The sequence below is a fragment of the Gossypium hirsutum genome, chromosome D10, assembly GCF_007990345.1.
Source record: "Gossypium hirsutum isolate 1008001.06 chromosome D10, Gossypium_hirsutum_v2.1, whole genome shotgun sequence".
NCBI lineage: Eukaryota > Viridiplantae > Streptophyta > Magnoliopsida > Malvales > Malvaceae > Gossypium > Gossypium hirsutum.
The window spans coordinates 10950289-10966263 of NC_053446.1; the positions used below are offsets into that span (position 1 = coordinate 10950289).

Sequence of the window (15975 nt, forward strand, 5' to 3'; positions counted from 1 at the left end):
TCACACGGCCAAGCCACACGTCCGTGTGCTAGGCTGTATGAACAATTTAATTTGCAGTAATTAGGTGTAGGGGTTACACGACCAAGTCACACGCCCTTGTGCTAGGCCATGTGTCACACACGGCTGAGACACACTCCCGTGTCTCTGTCCGTGTGAAAATACCTGGACATTCTAATTCTAAATTTTAAGGATGCAGGGGACATACAGCCAAACCACATGCCTGTGTGCATGACCGTGTGTCACACACGACTGAGACACGCGCCCGTGTCTCTGTCCGTGTGGATGAAAATAGGTCATTTTCAAGGCCATTTTTCTCACCCAATTTGTCTTCCACCTACAAAAACATTTAAGCATATTCACAAGCCAATTTATAACCCTCAAATCAAGTCAGAAACTATATCTTATGCATGATATATCATGACATTTATTCAGACACCCAACTTACCAAAATGATCAAATACGCATTTAAACATAATTATACCTAGTACACCAATCTAACAAGTCCAAGCACACACATATCAAACAATACCTAGTCTCTTACATATACACATCAAAATATGTCATCATTAGCCATTCCAATGGCTAATTACAACCAAAATATTTCACCATTTAGCCTAACTTAGCTTATACATGCCATTATACCAAAAGTAACTTTTACTAATTATATCAAAATGAGCTGAAGGATAGTGTGATCTTGCTCCGACCCACTTCCAATCTTTGCGAGCTTCCGAGTACTATAAAACAGAGGAAAGAAAATAGAGTAAGCATTTAATGTTTAGTAAGTTCGTATAACGGGAAATTAACTTACCATTCATATTCATTTAAAGTAAGCATACAAAATACATCCAAAACAATTTAATCAATAACCTAAACACACATACATCCTCGTCAAACATGTTAGTTATGTAATTCACATAAATACCAAGAAACATGAATGAGCTCATCAATATTCAATTTTCACATACATGTATTTATCACTTCAAGTATCCAATGAACATGTACATATCATATCTTTGTATTTCAAGTATTTCTCATATCAGAACTTTACTCGTTGAATCATTTACAATATCGATGGATACATGGGTAGTACACACGAAGTGTACGATATGGTAAATTCGTCAAATCACATTCGAGAGTGCTTATAAAAGCACTTAAACGGGAAGTTTATCCGGGCTAAAACAAGAAGCTCATAAGAGCCATATTTAGGAAGCTCGTGCGAGCCTATAACGGGTGGCTCTGAAAAGCCATTAATTAGGAAGCCCCTGATAGCCATATATCGGGAAATTCAAGCTAGCCATATCGAAAAGTTCCAAAGAGCCAATTAACAAGAAGCTCACGAAGAGCTTATAATTGGGAAGCTCATAAGAGCTAAGGTGTGTCCACAGCACATGCAGGATCACAACCTATCGGGATGCTCCGAAGAGCTATAATAGGAAACTTGCAAGAACCATATAACGGGAAGCTCATAAGAGCTAAGAATGGGACACTCTTTCGAGCTATGGTGTGTTCGTAACATATGCAAGACCACAACCAATATGGGAACCCTGTATCTAATCGAATTTCATGTATTCAAACGAGATTTAATATTTACCGGGTTTTGTTGAATATGTGACAAATTTCATATACATAGCAATTACACAACTCACATACACATCATTTCATTCAAATATATAAATATACACAATTTAGTTATACGAACTTATCTCGACAATGTTCGTGTTCGTAAGCTACTAATCCGACACTTTTTCTTTTCCTCGATCTAACTCCTTATTTGGTCTTTCCGAATCTATATAAATAAATTTTACATCAATTTAATACATTTCATATTCAATTCAATCAAATTCACATCTTAAGAAAAATACCATTTTTCCCCTATACTTTTGATTAATTCCAATTTCATCCCTAGGCTCGGAAAATGAAATTCATGCAATTTAATCCTTATTCCAAGCCTAGCCGAATTTTTCATATAACAATAACAGTGCATTTATTTCAAAAAATCAAAAAATTTCCATGAATTTTACATATTTTCAATTTAGTCCATAAATCACAATTTCATAAAAATTTCCTTTACAAAAGTTGTTTATCTATTAACAACCTTTCATTTTCTACCATAAACTTCAAAATTTCAGCATATTCACCCATGGAAAAATTTTAATACTTTGTTAACTTTGTAAATTAATCTCCAAAATAGCTAGATTGGGTTATTACGATATCAAAAATATAAAAATTACTAAAAATAGGACAAGAATGCTTACCCAATTAAGACAAGTAAGTTTGCTTGAATGTTTTTCTCTTAGCTAGGGTTTTCATGAAAATAATTTGGGGAAAGATGATGAAAAAATGATATTTTGTTATTTAATTAATTATCATCTTTTATTATTTCCACTTTCCAATTTAGTCCTTTTCTTTACTCAAAGTTCCTTGGATGAATCATCATAAATATCTACTAACTCCTCTTAATGGTCTATTTGCCTTATAAGGACCTCAAATTTTGAATTTCATAGCTATTTGATCCCTCTAGCTACTAGAATTTAACTTTTGCACTTTATGCAATTTGGTCCTTTCTAGCAATTAAACATGAAATTGGTAAAATTTTCTTAACAAAATTTTCATACATCATTCCTATCATAATGCAGACCATGCCATAATATTAAAATAATTTCTCTTACTAACTCGGATTTGTGATCCCGAAACCACTATTCCAATTTTACTAAAAATTGGCTGTTACATGGACGGGTAACCCGACCTTTAAATAGGTCTGGTCTCCCCCTAGGTTTTAACTTAATAATGTTTATTTATAGGGCAAAAATAATACAATGGAGAAAATATAAAAGTACCATTAATTAAACAATGTAGAATTTTTTTAGATTCTTGACAAATTTTTGTGTAAACTTTCAAGCCATTTTTGGGTGCATTCTTGATGTTTCTTGGGCTTAAGTTGTAAGATAACTTCAGTTAAATATTTCAATTTCTTTCGAAACTGTATATTATGGGCTCAGAACAAAATTTTGTAGCTCAAGTTTTAACCAAAATATTAAAGTAATGTTTTGTTAAAAGTTTAATTCACAAAAACTTAATAAAAATAAAATTCAAACTCCTTTTTATCCAATTATTCATATAAATTCATAATAAATAAAGTACGAGTTTAAATAATATAATAAAAAACTTAAACAACATAAGAGAAAAAAATACTCGAAATAAATTAAAATTTATAGGCTTATCAATTTTGATAAAAATGTCAGTCCTTTCATCATCATCAAGGTTGGAGTTCCATGGTTTAGGTTGTTGGTCTTCCTTCCAACTCTTGCGAGCAATGTCAGAATTATCTGAACCATTTATTGATTAAATTTGCAATGGTGTGCAAAATTCGGGTAAAACCGAAAAAATTCGGTTAACCGACCGAATTCGGTTAATCGGTCGGTTAACCGAATTTTTTCGACCGGGGGTCAGTTAATTATCTTTTAATTTTTCGGTTAATGGTTAATTCGGTTCGAAACCAGTCAGTTAACCGAATTTTTTCGGTTTAACCGAAAAAATTAATAAATAAAATTATAATATATAAATAGGCCCACTATTCACCTAAACCCAATCCAAACCCAAGTATTCAACCCAACCCAATTACCCAACCCAACCCAATCATAAAAATTACAAATAATCTAATAAATAAAAATAAAATTCTAAAACTAAAACTAAAACTAAAGTCTAAAAGTCTAAAAATAATTTAATTATGTAGTGATTCAATTCGGTTAATTCGGGTAATCCGGTTAATTCGGTTAATTCGATTAATTTTTAACCAAAAATAAAAAATATATAATTTTCGGTTAATTCGGTTAACCGACCGAATTAACCGAAAAAATTTCGGTTTGGTTAATTTTTTTTGAAAAAAATTCAGTTCGGTTAACGGTTAAAAATTTTAAAAGGTCGGTTAATTCAATTAATATTATTTCGAGTCGGTTAACCGAATGAACACCCCTACTCAACCATAGATTTGCGGCTGTTAAATTTGATAACCTTGCAATCCATTTTTCAGAAAAGAGCCCAAGCTAGGGGTCCGATTTTTCTTTTTTCCTTTTAATTTCGGATTTGGGTCTGACCCAACCCAATTAATTTTAACCAGATCAAGGCCCACCAGTTAAGCCTAGCCCATATCATTTTCAGGCTAGAGTTTCTAAACCCTAACCGCCGCACAGTGTGAATACATAAAAAAGATGCAAACTTTCAACTAGGGGTGTGCAAAATTCGAGTAAAACCGAAAAAATTCGGTTAACTGACCGAATTCGATTAATCGGTTGGTTAACTGAATTTTTTCGGTCGGGGGTCGGTTAATTATTTTTTGATTTTTCGGTTAACGGTTAACTCGGTTCGAAACCGGTCGGTTAACCGAATTTTTTCGGTTAACCGAAAAAATTAATAAATAAAATTATAATATATAAATAGGCCCACTATTCACCTAAACCCAATCTAAACCCAAGTATTCAACCCAACCCAATTACCCAACCCAACCCAATCATAAAATTAAATTACAAATAATTTAATAAATAAAAATAAAATTTTAAAACTAAGACTAAAAACTAAAGTCTAAAAGTTTAAAAATAATTTAATTATGTAGTGATTCAATTTGGTTAATTTGGTTAATTCGGGTAATTCGGTTAATTCGGGTAATTCGGTTAATTCGGTTAATTTTTAACCAAAAATAAAAAAACATATAATTTTCGGTTAATTCGGTTAACCGACCGAATTAACCGAAAAAATTTCGGTTCGGTTAATTTTTTTGAAAAAAATTTCGGTTCGATTAACGGTTAAAGATTTTGAAAGGTCGGTTAATTCGGTTAATGTTATTTCGGGTCGATTAACCGGTCTGTTAACCGAATGAACACCCCTACTTTCAACTAATCGAAATTGAGAGTACAATAATGTACAAAGAGCAGTAAAAAGGTCAAAAGAGTAAAACAACAAACACATTTTGAGAGCATTATCGAACAAATAACAGATTAAAGAAGAGAACTAAACACATTTGTAAAACAGATTAATGCAAGATTAAAGAACACCATATATAACTTGCAAAAAAAACCAAAAAAAGGTCAGACACCCTAAATAAAATAAAGAATAGAAAACAAAAAACAAAGGAAAAAGAAGAAAAAGGTAGCCTCTCGGCCCTACTTTCCCTCATGCACGCAATAAACGGGGCCCCTGACGAATAACGCATCATCGGACCACCAGTTCTCGGGCGTGCAGGGTGCCTTGACCCCCTTTTCTTTTCTTTTCTTTTCTTTTTTTCCCTTTCTTTTTCACATTCCTTTTTTTTGTTCTCTTTCTCTTTTTTTCTTTCTCCCTTCTTCCTCATTAGGTCTAGAAATTTCAGATTTGAAAAGTAAGGGGAAAACCCTTTAGTTTTCGAAACCAAAAAAAAAGGATAATACAAAATAAATATTTTTTTTACAATAATTTGTTAGGAGTCCTAAAAATAAAACAAACTTAAACAGAAGCTTTCAAAATATAATAATAAAAAAAGAAATTTGCAGTTTCAGGCTACCACGTATGGTGCTCCGCCGTCAGAGATCGGAGAACCCAGTAGAGCCGGCTAAGATGAAAAGGAAAAAAACAAAGAAAAATGGAAAAGTTTCGTGAAAATGAAAGAAAATGAGAAATAAGGGTGCAACGCGCAAGGTACAATTATTTGCTTGTTAATTTGGTAGAATCAGATAAAAAATTTGAAGTAATTAAATACTTTTTATCAAAGTATGATCGTGTAGATATCGTGTGTTGATTTAATAGTCAATATGTTTATCATTTTAGATGTGACTTGAGTTCGTGTTAATGGCGTTGCTATTAAAATTTTGTCCTTCTCTTCTAATTCACTAAAAAAATAATCGTAACTCAAATATATTAAAATTTACCTAAAATGAATTCTTAACTTGTAAATTTGTAATATTTAAAAAAAACATAACACAAACAATTCATTTTTAAAATTAAATTATGCAAAACATATATTATAAATTTAAATACAATGAGAATAATTTGAAGGTAAATTTTGACATACATATACAAATTGATATCTGTAAAAATATTATACAAAAAATAGCTTGCTACATAGCAAACCATGGAAGAAAATAGAAGCAGAACTTTAGGATTCAATTTCAGATAGACAATATTAGATTCATCCAATTAAAAACTTTATATTTAATACCTAATTTATATACTCTTAATGCACTTCAATCACAATTTTTAAGTAATTATAATATAAAATCAAATCAAAATTAAAATGTATCCATGATAATCGAAGAGATTTGAAGACTTACATATAAAATTGTATATGATAAATCTCAAATCTAAGTACTCTTGAGACTCAAAGTCTCCACCTTTACCAATTGAGCCAAGACAACTTTTATTTATTAGAATTTTAAGTTAACATATTCTAAGTTCATTATTTAATTGTTAGTATCTTTTAGAAAATTTGGGGTTAGGTTTTTTTTTTGAGATTTGATATTTTATAAGTAAAAAGACGTCGTTTTCAATTTTGAAATTGAGTAAATCAGTCCTTTTCAAAACAATTGGAGCAATTTAATCCTAGTCAATTTTGAAAGTGAGTAATTAAGTACAAATAATCACGAAGTTAATGTCTTTCTTCAATTATGCATAATTTTAATTGGTATAATAACAAATTTAGCCCTTGATGTTTATATAGTTTGTTGATTTAGTATTGACTTAAAGAAAAATCTAACAAATTTTGCCTCAACATTTACACATTTACAAAAATATTGTGAACTAAATTTGTTAAATCATAAAATCTTCAAACATTAGATACTGAGATTATAAACTTAGATATTAAGCATTTAATTAGATGTTAAGCTTTTGACACTAATTTAGATTTTTGTCATTCAGATTGCAGACATTTAAACTAAATTTCCAAGATTTTTAATTTTAATTTAACAAGAGATCTTTAAACTATGTTTTTGTTTAAATTAGAAACTATTTTCTCGTAGAATCAAGTAATTAAACTTTACTTCTATAATCAATGTTGGCTTCCTACTATTACATTTGTAAAAAAAAAAAAAATCATTGGAGCCAATTAAAAATAACATGTGTCCTTAAAAAATTGAAAAAGAAAAATAATTAAATAAAAAAATTATATTAATATTAAATTAAATAAAAATATCTCCCTCTCCCTAAAATGTAGCAGCAGCTTGAAATCTTCATCATCAGTCATCACTATCATCGTCATCCAAATTCTCTAGAAGGAATCTTCTACTGGTAATATTTTGAAAAGTTCAAAAAAGACAAAAAAGAAAAGCGAAAGAGCATTTCAACATTCCAAATCCAACCCATCACCATCCTTCCCCCCTTGGCCCTTCCCTCACACCTCAACCTCAAGGCTCTGCTTTTTCAATTTGTCTTCTTTCTTCCTATAATCCTAATCCACCCATGAAATTTTCCACCACCAACCATGCCTCAACCAGTCCATTGCAGCTGTACCGCACTCTATGAGAATATGGTTCCCCCCTGAATTCCAACTCATTTCTTTCCTTTTCTTTTTCTGGGTATTCGTCGATGCACCTAATTCAAAGAACAATAGAAGGCGGATCCTGGCATCGCACCAACATGGATTTTTATTTGTTCTTTGAACTCCTGAGCGGGACAGACGGGAGGGAATTTACAATTAGAAAATTTCACATTTAAAAATACATTAAACTAATATTTACAGCCCATACATCGCCCACACTAGTTAAATTTTAAAGATTCAATTCTTTACTTAGATTTTATTCATTCAGATTGCAGATATTTAAGCCAGATTTCCAAGATTTTTAAAATTTTAATTTTAAATATTAAGTTTAATACTTTTTAAAATTTTTTTTGGTGAATTATAATATATAAATAAAATCCTAACAACAATACGACCAACACGACTCAAATTCAGACCATAAACTTTAAATTAGATCATCTTTTATCTATTTAAGCTTTTCAAGAGTTCAAGTTTAAATTAAGTTTGTTTAAGCTTTAGATTTTAGGTATTTTGGGTAGAATTTAGATTTTAAATAACTTGTAGGGGTTTGTACCTATCATTTTTAGCCTTCACTCTTAAGTCAAATCTTAGACATTTTATGTTTTTTACTGTAGACATTTTCAACCTAGAAACTGCACTTATTTTTTAATTTTTATGTCCTTGATAAAACAATAGTCTCTTTTAGTTCCATAGGTAACGCCCACACAAAGTTGAGATCAATCCCACCGACAGGCGTGGCAAGGATTAACCCTATAGTCTTCCACTTACAAGTTTCATAACAAATCAATTACGACCATTTAATAAAAACATTAATTAAAAAATTAATATAAAATAAAATTTACATATTATGGTGTGCTTTCTAAAGTATTCATTACATTGATTTCTTTAAAAAAATTTAAAAATAAAGTATTGAATAGGAGGATTAGATAATAGTCACTTACCACTTAATACTCAAAATTGTTTAGCAGGGATGAAGCTAGGAAAAAAATTTTGGAGACCCAATTAAAATGCTTTATATCTTTATAATTTTAAAATATTAAATCTAATTTTTATTATTTTTGTGGTGATAAGGTATAATTTTACCTTTTACTAATTTAAAATTTTTTAAAAATTTAAAGAACTAAAATGGTAAAATTTCCATTTTCCCTCCCCGGAAATCCGCCTCTGTTTACTAGCAGTTAAGTTTTTTTTCTTTAAAACACCATAATTTATTTCATGGTATAAATCCCAAAACCATATATAATCATGGTTTAACGGCTAATTATATATATGAACTTTGATTTTGTGTAATTTTAGACATGAAATTTTGATTTGATCAAATTCTTGTAAATTATTAACACAATTATTGATATAATATCATTTTATATTTATATATTGCATACATAAATAATTATATTTATCCAATATAAAAATAAAGTGATATATTTATTTCTTTAAATGCGTATGATTAAATTAAAAATTAAAATTTTAAGTATATATTTGAACTATAATTAAAGTTTTATATGTACAATTGCACGTTAAGTCAAAATTAATGTATAATTTTAAGATTTATCCCTTATTTTATTTATTTAAGTTTTTAAAACAAAAATAAATTCTCTTAAGAAAGTACCGATGTGATAAAACTTAATTAATTAAGTACTATTTTTTAAGATTAAGGGTGAGTTTGGATGGGCGGTGCGTTTACCTGCGGTTAGTGTAAAAATAGCTGTGGCGGTGAGATTAGATACTGTAGCGATACTGTAGTATGAGGCAAAAAGTAAACTAAACGCACCGCATTACACCCAATCGTCCATCCAAACTCACCCTAAAAGACTGCGTATATCAAATGTTAGTATTATTCTAATGCATATATTATACCAAATACCAAGGCGTTTACAAGCTTTTGCGCCGTGATTATAGGTAGACCTCGTAATACAGAATAAGACACAATTTTTCTTTTTATAGAATACGGCATAATTACATATACAAATATTTTATTATCTCACAACCACCACGGATGAATATTTTATATAATAATTAAATATGATTTTTTATTTAAATAGTAAAACTGAATTATTAAAAATCATAATGTTTTAGATTCAATAGAAAATATTTATTACACTCTCATTAAGGTTTTAAGCTCTACAAACTGGATAAAGATCACAAGTTGATTCACAGGTATTCTATAAAGTATAGTAAAATATTAAAAAAATAAATATATAAAATAAATAGAATACATTATAATTTTTTAAGTCTGTTTGTGAAATTAAAAAAATACATTATGAGAATACTAAATATTAACTCTAAGTTCAAATCCCACCGTCTTAAATTATTTTTCTAAATTATATATGATAAGATAAAATTGCTGTCAAAATAATATTTATTACTTTATAAAATTAAAAGGTTTTGATAAATTATCTACTTAGAACTAGATCTATCCATGGACCAGGCCGGGTATTGACAAAAGTTTAGACCTGTTTGATAGGTTTGGGCCCAGTTTAAAAAATGAGTCTAAAATTTTGCCCAAACCCAGCCCAGATAAAAAGTGCTAAAATTTGAGCTCGGTCCGACCATATTAATTTTCTTATATAATTTTTTAAAAATATAATACATCCAAAATACTAAAAACATCAAAATTATGTTTCCCAACAAATTGAAAATAAATTATAATTAAATAATACTAATATAGGTGCAACATAACAAGCAAATGCCTCTAAAATAGTAGTAAATTTATGAATAAAATAAGAGTTATACAATATCAATACAATAATAACAAAATAGTAACAACATAATAGTGAAATGATAACAAACCAACAAGAAAACAATGTAAGTTTTTTCTTTTTACAAATTCGGCCTGGGCTAAAAAAGCCTTATCCAAGATCCGACTCATTTTCTAAATGAACATTATTGTTTTTGTCCAAACCTATTTTTCAAGATTATATTTTTATCCAAATCTTCTCACTTTCCGAATCAATCTTCGAACTGGACAGAATAACCTAACTATGGACAAGGCTATTCATTAAAAATCTTAAATATAGGTGATAAAGTTAATAATTAAAATGCGACAGGAGCAGCACACTAACATATAAAAAGTCAAAATCTGCTTTTAAAAAAGAAATAAAAAATCTATACTTATAAATTATTAACATATTGAAAATTATATAAACAGAAGATAGAAAAAAAAGAAAAAGAAACGTACATGACAACTTCAGCGATTGTTTTAATAAAAAAAGAAAAACATGCACCAATTGTTGAGCCATAAGATACATACATGCAGCTTATTGTTTGTATGCAACACGTGATTTTTAAAATAATAGCTTCTGCTTTCTTTACTTTCACTATATTAAATATTATACAATAATTTGCGCCCACTGTTCACATTTTCTGATTTGGATTTAATATTATATATGTTCTGCACTTTAGTCCTTTGAATGTTCATCACTCACTTTTGATGCAATGGAGAATGTGAAAGTATTTAGTATTATTATTGCTGTATTTTCAGTTTTGAGTGTGGAAAGTGTGGGGTTGAAGGACTTGAAAACCTGTAATTTTGGAGCAGTTTATAACTTCGGTGATTCCAATTCTGATACTGGTGGTGGCTCTGCTGCATTTTGGCCTGCTGGGAAACCATGTGGCGAGACTTTCTTCGGTAGGCCGGTCGGACGGGGTTGTGACGGACGTCTCATTATCGACTTCATCGGTAAATTCTATCTCGGTTTTCTCTCTATGTATTTCATAACAAGCAAAATCTCTAGTCTTTTTAATTGTTCAGATCAATGATTTGAGGTTCTTTTTTTGTTGTTTTATGTTTGCAGCTGAACACCTTGGGTTGCCTCACTTGAGTCCTTACTTGGATTCCATTGGAACAAGTTTCAGATATGGTGCTAATTTTGCCATTGGCGGATCAACCATTAGGCCACAAAATGAGTCAATGTCTTTAAATGGAGTGAGTCCATTCTCACTTGACATCCAGATTGTACAATTCGACCAATTCAAGGATCGAACCGGCCATTTCTACAATCGAAGTTACCCCAGACATCACCGTAATCTCCCCAGACCAGAGGACTTCTCCAAGGCTCTTTATATATTTGATATTGGCCAAAATGACATTGCTGCTGGTTTGAGAAAGAAGAACGATTCAGCTTTTCATGCATCAGTTCCAGACATTGTTGATCAGCTAGCTAAAGCAGTTCAAGTAAGTTTATGTCTTAGTACTCGTGTTTGACACATATTGATTTATTAGAACTCTAATGAAAATCACCTGTTTGTAATAAGCAGAATCTGTATGAACATGGGGCAAGGACATTTTGGGTACATAATACAGGTCCAATTGGTTGCTTGCCTGTGAGTCTTCATTATCATGATATTAAGCCTGAAGAACTTGACGAGCAGGGCTGCCTAAAAGCCCAAAATGCCTATTCCATGGAGTTCAATAGGCAGCTTAAGGCCAGAGTGATCAAACTTAGGGAAGAGTTACCACATGCTGCTCTCACATATGTGGATATTTATGCTGCAAAGTATGAACTAATTGGCAACGCAAAAAAGCAAGGTAAATTATCATATTTAATTTAGTCTTCATATTTGTAATGGTTTCCTATTTCGAACAAATAGCCTTATTCTTTTGTCAGTTAATGTTAAATTTAGCTCTCAACACTTAATACAAAATTGTTTCGGTTGGTAGGATTTGTTGAAGCTGCAAATATTTGCTGCGGTTTTCATGAAGACGAGATTCAAGTATATTGTGGCCACAAACAAAACATAAATGGAACTGAAATCTATGCGGGTTCTTGTGAAAACCCTTCCGACTTTATCAGCTGGGATGGTGTCCACTACACTGAGGCTGCCAATCGTTGGGTTGCTCATCGTATAATCAACGGTTCATTTAGTGATCCACCCTTGCCAATTAAACATGCTTGCCACATACCCTAGTTTTTGATTATTCATTCATGAAATTTCAACTTTTGAGAGGTTTCTGAAGGCAAGATTCAATTTCGGCAGGCAAATTTATACTCACTTTTGCTTAATACTTCAATTGATATTGTGAAAGGAATAATTCGTGTTACAAAAACTTTTTTTCATCTGTTTTCTTGTGGGTGCAAACTACAAAGTCAAATTATAAATTGATTGAGGAGAATTACGTCAACAGGTTTTCAACTTTAAGATGTGAAGAAGGGACCTTTATAATTGGTCCCTTGTACTGTTGACTCTTTTTTGTTCTGGTTATGCATCACAAGTTCGAAATTTAAGTGTTTAAATCTAAAAAATTATGCTAAGTTTTCGTATTGATTTTTTTATTAATTTTAATTTTTTTGGTGAAATTATTAATTTTAATTTTATTAATATAATATTGTATATTAATTTTGAGTACAGTTAAATATTGCAAGAGCCTTTAAGTATTCGGTAGTTATATTAAGTTCAAACTAAATCTAAAATTGAGTTGAGTTGGATCTCTAAACAAGAGACAAAGCTCTCTATGTGCTATTTCTTCATCCACAAGACTTGAATTGGAGGCCTTGCTTAAGGGTCATCGAGTTCCTTACCTCTCAACCAAACAAATGTAGGTTTCAACTTAAAATTTTCAATATTAAGTAATAAGTAACTAACTATTTATTTGTCTTATTTAACACTTTTTTGTTTAAATATTTATATTAGGTAAAAAGTTGATATGATTATCAAACACATTTAAGATTAAAGGTTCAAAATTATCATTTTTAAAAAAGTAAAAAAACTCAACGTTTTGTCAAATGAACTAATTTTTATATTTAAAAGTTAGTTCTTATTATTGTTTTTGTTACCACAATTAAGTTAGACAAGATGCTAGAGGTGACAATAATGGTGGTTCATGCCATAGATGATGTGGAGAGCCATTAAAGATGATAGTTTATTTGAGTTGGAAGGGTGTATTTAGCAAAGTGTTGGCTATATAGGTTCCCTTGTCTCTTATTCCCTTATTGACCCATGTCTTGGTGCTAAAAAGGAGTATTTATAGAGAGAGGTTGGCTTGGCATGAGTCTCAACTATTAGCACTCTATCTTATAGGTGCGAAGGGTGGGAGATGTCATCTTAAGAACACTATTGGAGTCAATTGGTCCCTTGTAGTGATTTTTTTTTGTCTAGTTATGCATCACAAGTTTGAAATTTAAGTGTTTAAATACACTAAAAGAATTAGGTGCTAAAAAATTATGCTAAGTTTTTGAATTGATTTTTTTTGTTTATTAATTTTAATCTTATTAATGTATCCTATAGTCACATTAAGCTCAGACTAAATTCAAAGTGGAGTTGAGTTGGATCTCTAAATGGGAGACAAAGCTCTCTTTGTGCTATTTCTTCACCTACAAAACTTGAACTGGAAACTTTGCTTAAGGGACATCAAACTCCTTACCTCTCAACCAAACAAATGTAGGTTTCAACTTAAAATTTTCAATATTAAGTAATAATTACCTCTCAACCAAACGAATGTAGGTTTCAACTTAAAATTTTCAAAATTAAGTAATAAGTAACTAACTATTTACCTATCTTATTCAACATTTTTTTGTTGAAATATTTATATTAGGTAAAAAGTTGATATGATTATCAAACACATTTAAAATAATAAATGTTCAAAATTATCATTTTCAAAAAAATAAAAAAATTTCATGTTTTGTCAAATAAACTAATTTTTATATTTAAAGTTTAGTTCTTATGATTGTTTTTGTTATCACAATTAAGTTATACAAGATGCTAGAGGTGACAATGATGGTGGTTCACACCATAGATAATATGGAGAGCCACTAAGATGCTGGTGGTTCACATCGTAAGTGGTGTGGAAAGCCACTAAAGATGGTAGTTTATTTGAGTTGGAAGGGTGTATTTATCAAAGTGTTAGCTATATAGGTTTTCTTGTCTCTTATTCCCTTGTTGTCTTATGTCTTGGTGCTAAAAATGGTATTTATAGAGAGAGATCGACTTGGCATGAGTCCCAACTATTAGCACTCTATCTCATAGGTGCGGAGGGTAAAGTAGGAGATTTCATTTTAGGGACATTATTGGAGTCAATTGGAGGGATTATGTGAGATGACCATATGTGCATCATTAAGACTAGAGAAATGATGGATTAACAAGTGCTGACAAGAACTCTTTCCCATATATCTTTTGGGGATCATGTGGACTCGCCTTATATGACGTAATTTTTGGTGAGGTGAGGCTTAGACAAGAACTATTCTCTTGGCAAGGCCACAAGGCCAAACTTCATTTTGTTTTCCCTTTAAGCATAGTTGTTAGGTAGCTTGGCGAGGTATAATTACAAACTGATCTAGGTTGAATCAGATCCTTGATGGGGCTCTTGAGGGTCTTGGCAAGGCTTGTAAAGAGTTTAAAATGTTGTAATTACTGCCTCAATAATTGTGCCTTTATATTAAATTCTTTTGGATGCGCATTTGTCTTTGATTGCGAGTTTCTCAAAATACATCATTTTTTGTTATTGTTATTTTGCTCGGTGTGTCGATTTAATTTCCTGCCCAAGTACCTATAAAAGGGTCTCTTTTATGATTTTAAGGCTCGCACCTCTTTTTTTTTTCTTTTAATTATCTTATATTATCTTTTATTAAAAAATTGATTCTTCTTATATTTTTGTCTTTTCATTATGTGCCATTCTGCCTTCCAAAATGGTCGTTGATCCTTCAAGATTTCAAGTAGACAATGTTCTAGTGGAAGGTGAAGAATAATTTATACATCATTACTAAGAAGACATGGCAACCATATTGCTATTATGATGTCTCAAGCCATATCACTATAAATATGAGTTATTGGTTTCATTAAGACCATACTAGATGAGTGAAGTTATGGCTGATGAAAGGGGTTTTTATCTCCATTACATCTTTTTGAAGCGAACTTTCATTTGCCCATTCATTTATAATTTGGTAGAGATGCTATGATTGCACAATGTTGCCACTAGATAGATATTAGGGGATACTTAGTGTTTGTTAATATTATTTTCATTTAATGTAAAAAGCGTCAAAAAACCATTCTTCAATTAGCTCTAGGTATATGTTCACTGTTACTTTTGAGGGTTCTTATGGCGTAAGTCATTTTTAAGTGCGAGACGGTTTCCCCCCAAAAAAGTTGGCTTTTATCCCCTTACAATTATATTTGGATAAAGAATAAGCTAGAAGACTTTCCTTTTCCTTTGAAATGGATTCCATTCATCTGCAAGGCTTTAGCCTCTCCCTTCAACATACAAATCGCCTAAGAACAAAGAAAGTGAAATTTAGCAAGGTATAGTCATTGAGTAACTTTTGGATGTTTTGTTTCAATACATATATCCCCATTAATGCAACTCCAAAAGAGGTGGCTAGGATTTTCTATGCGCCAAATATTGGCATTCCACCCATGTCACATATTATGTGGCCATCCTATTGAAAGGATCTCTTGGCGAAGCTGATGCTTAAAGAGGAGATGGAATCTTTAGATTTTGTTCACCAATACGTGCGAGATTACTTGAATGCTAAGTTACCAAT

General features: G+C 30.8%; 1 protein-coding gene across 1 annotated transcript; it reads left to right on the top strand.

The window, feature by feature from the left end:
- The first annotated feature begins 10695 nt into the window (after positions 1–10695).
- LOC107914983 (GDSL esterase/lipase At5g14450) lies at positions 10696–12753 on the top strand. Its single transcript, XM_016844067.2, has 4 exons — positions 10696–11180; positions 11296–11675; positions 11759–12029; positions 12162–12753. The coding sequence occupies exons 1-4, from the start codon at positions 10937–10939 to the stop codon at positions 12407–12409; spliced, it is 1143 nt and encodes a 380-aa protein (XP_016699556.1). The 5' UTR covers positions 10696–10936; the 3' UTR covers positions 12410–12753.
- Positions 12754–15975: the final 3222 nt, after the last annotated feature.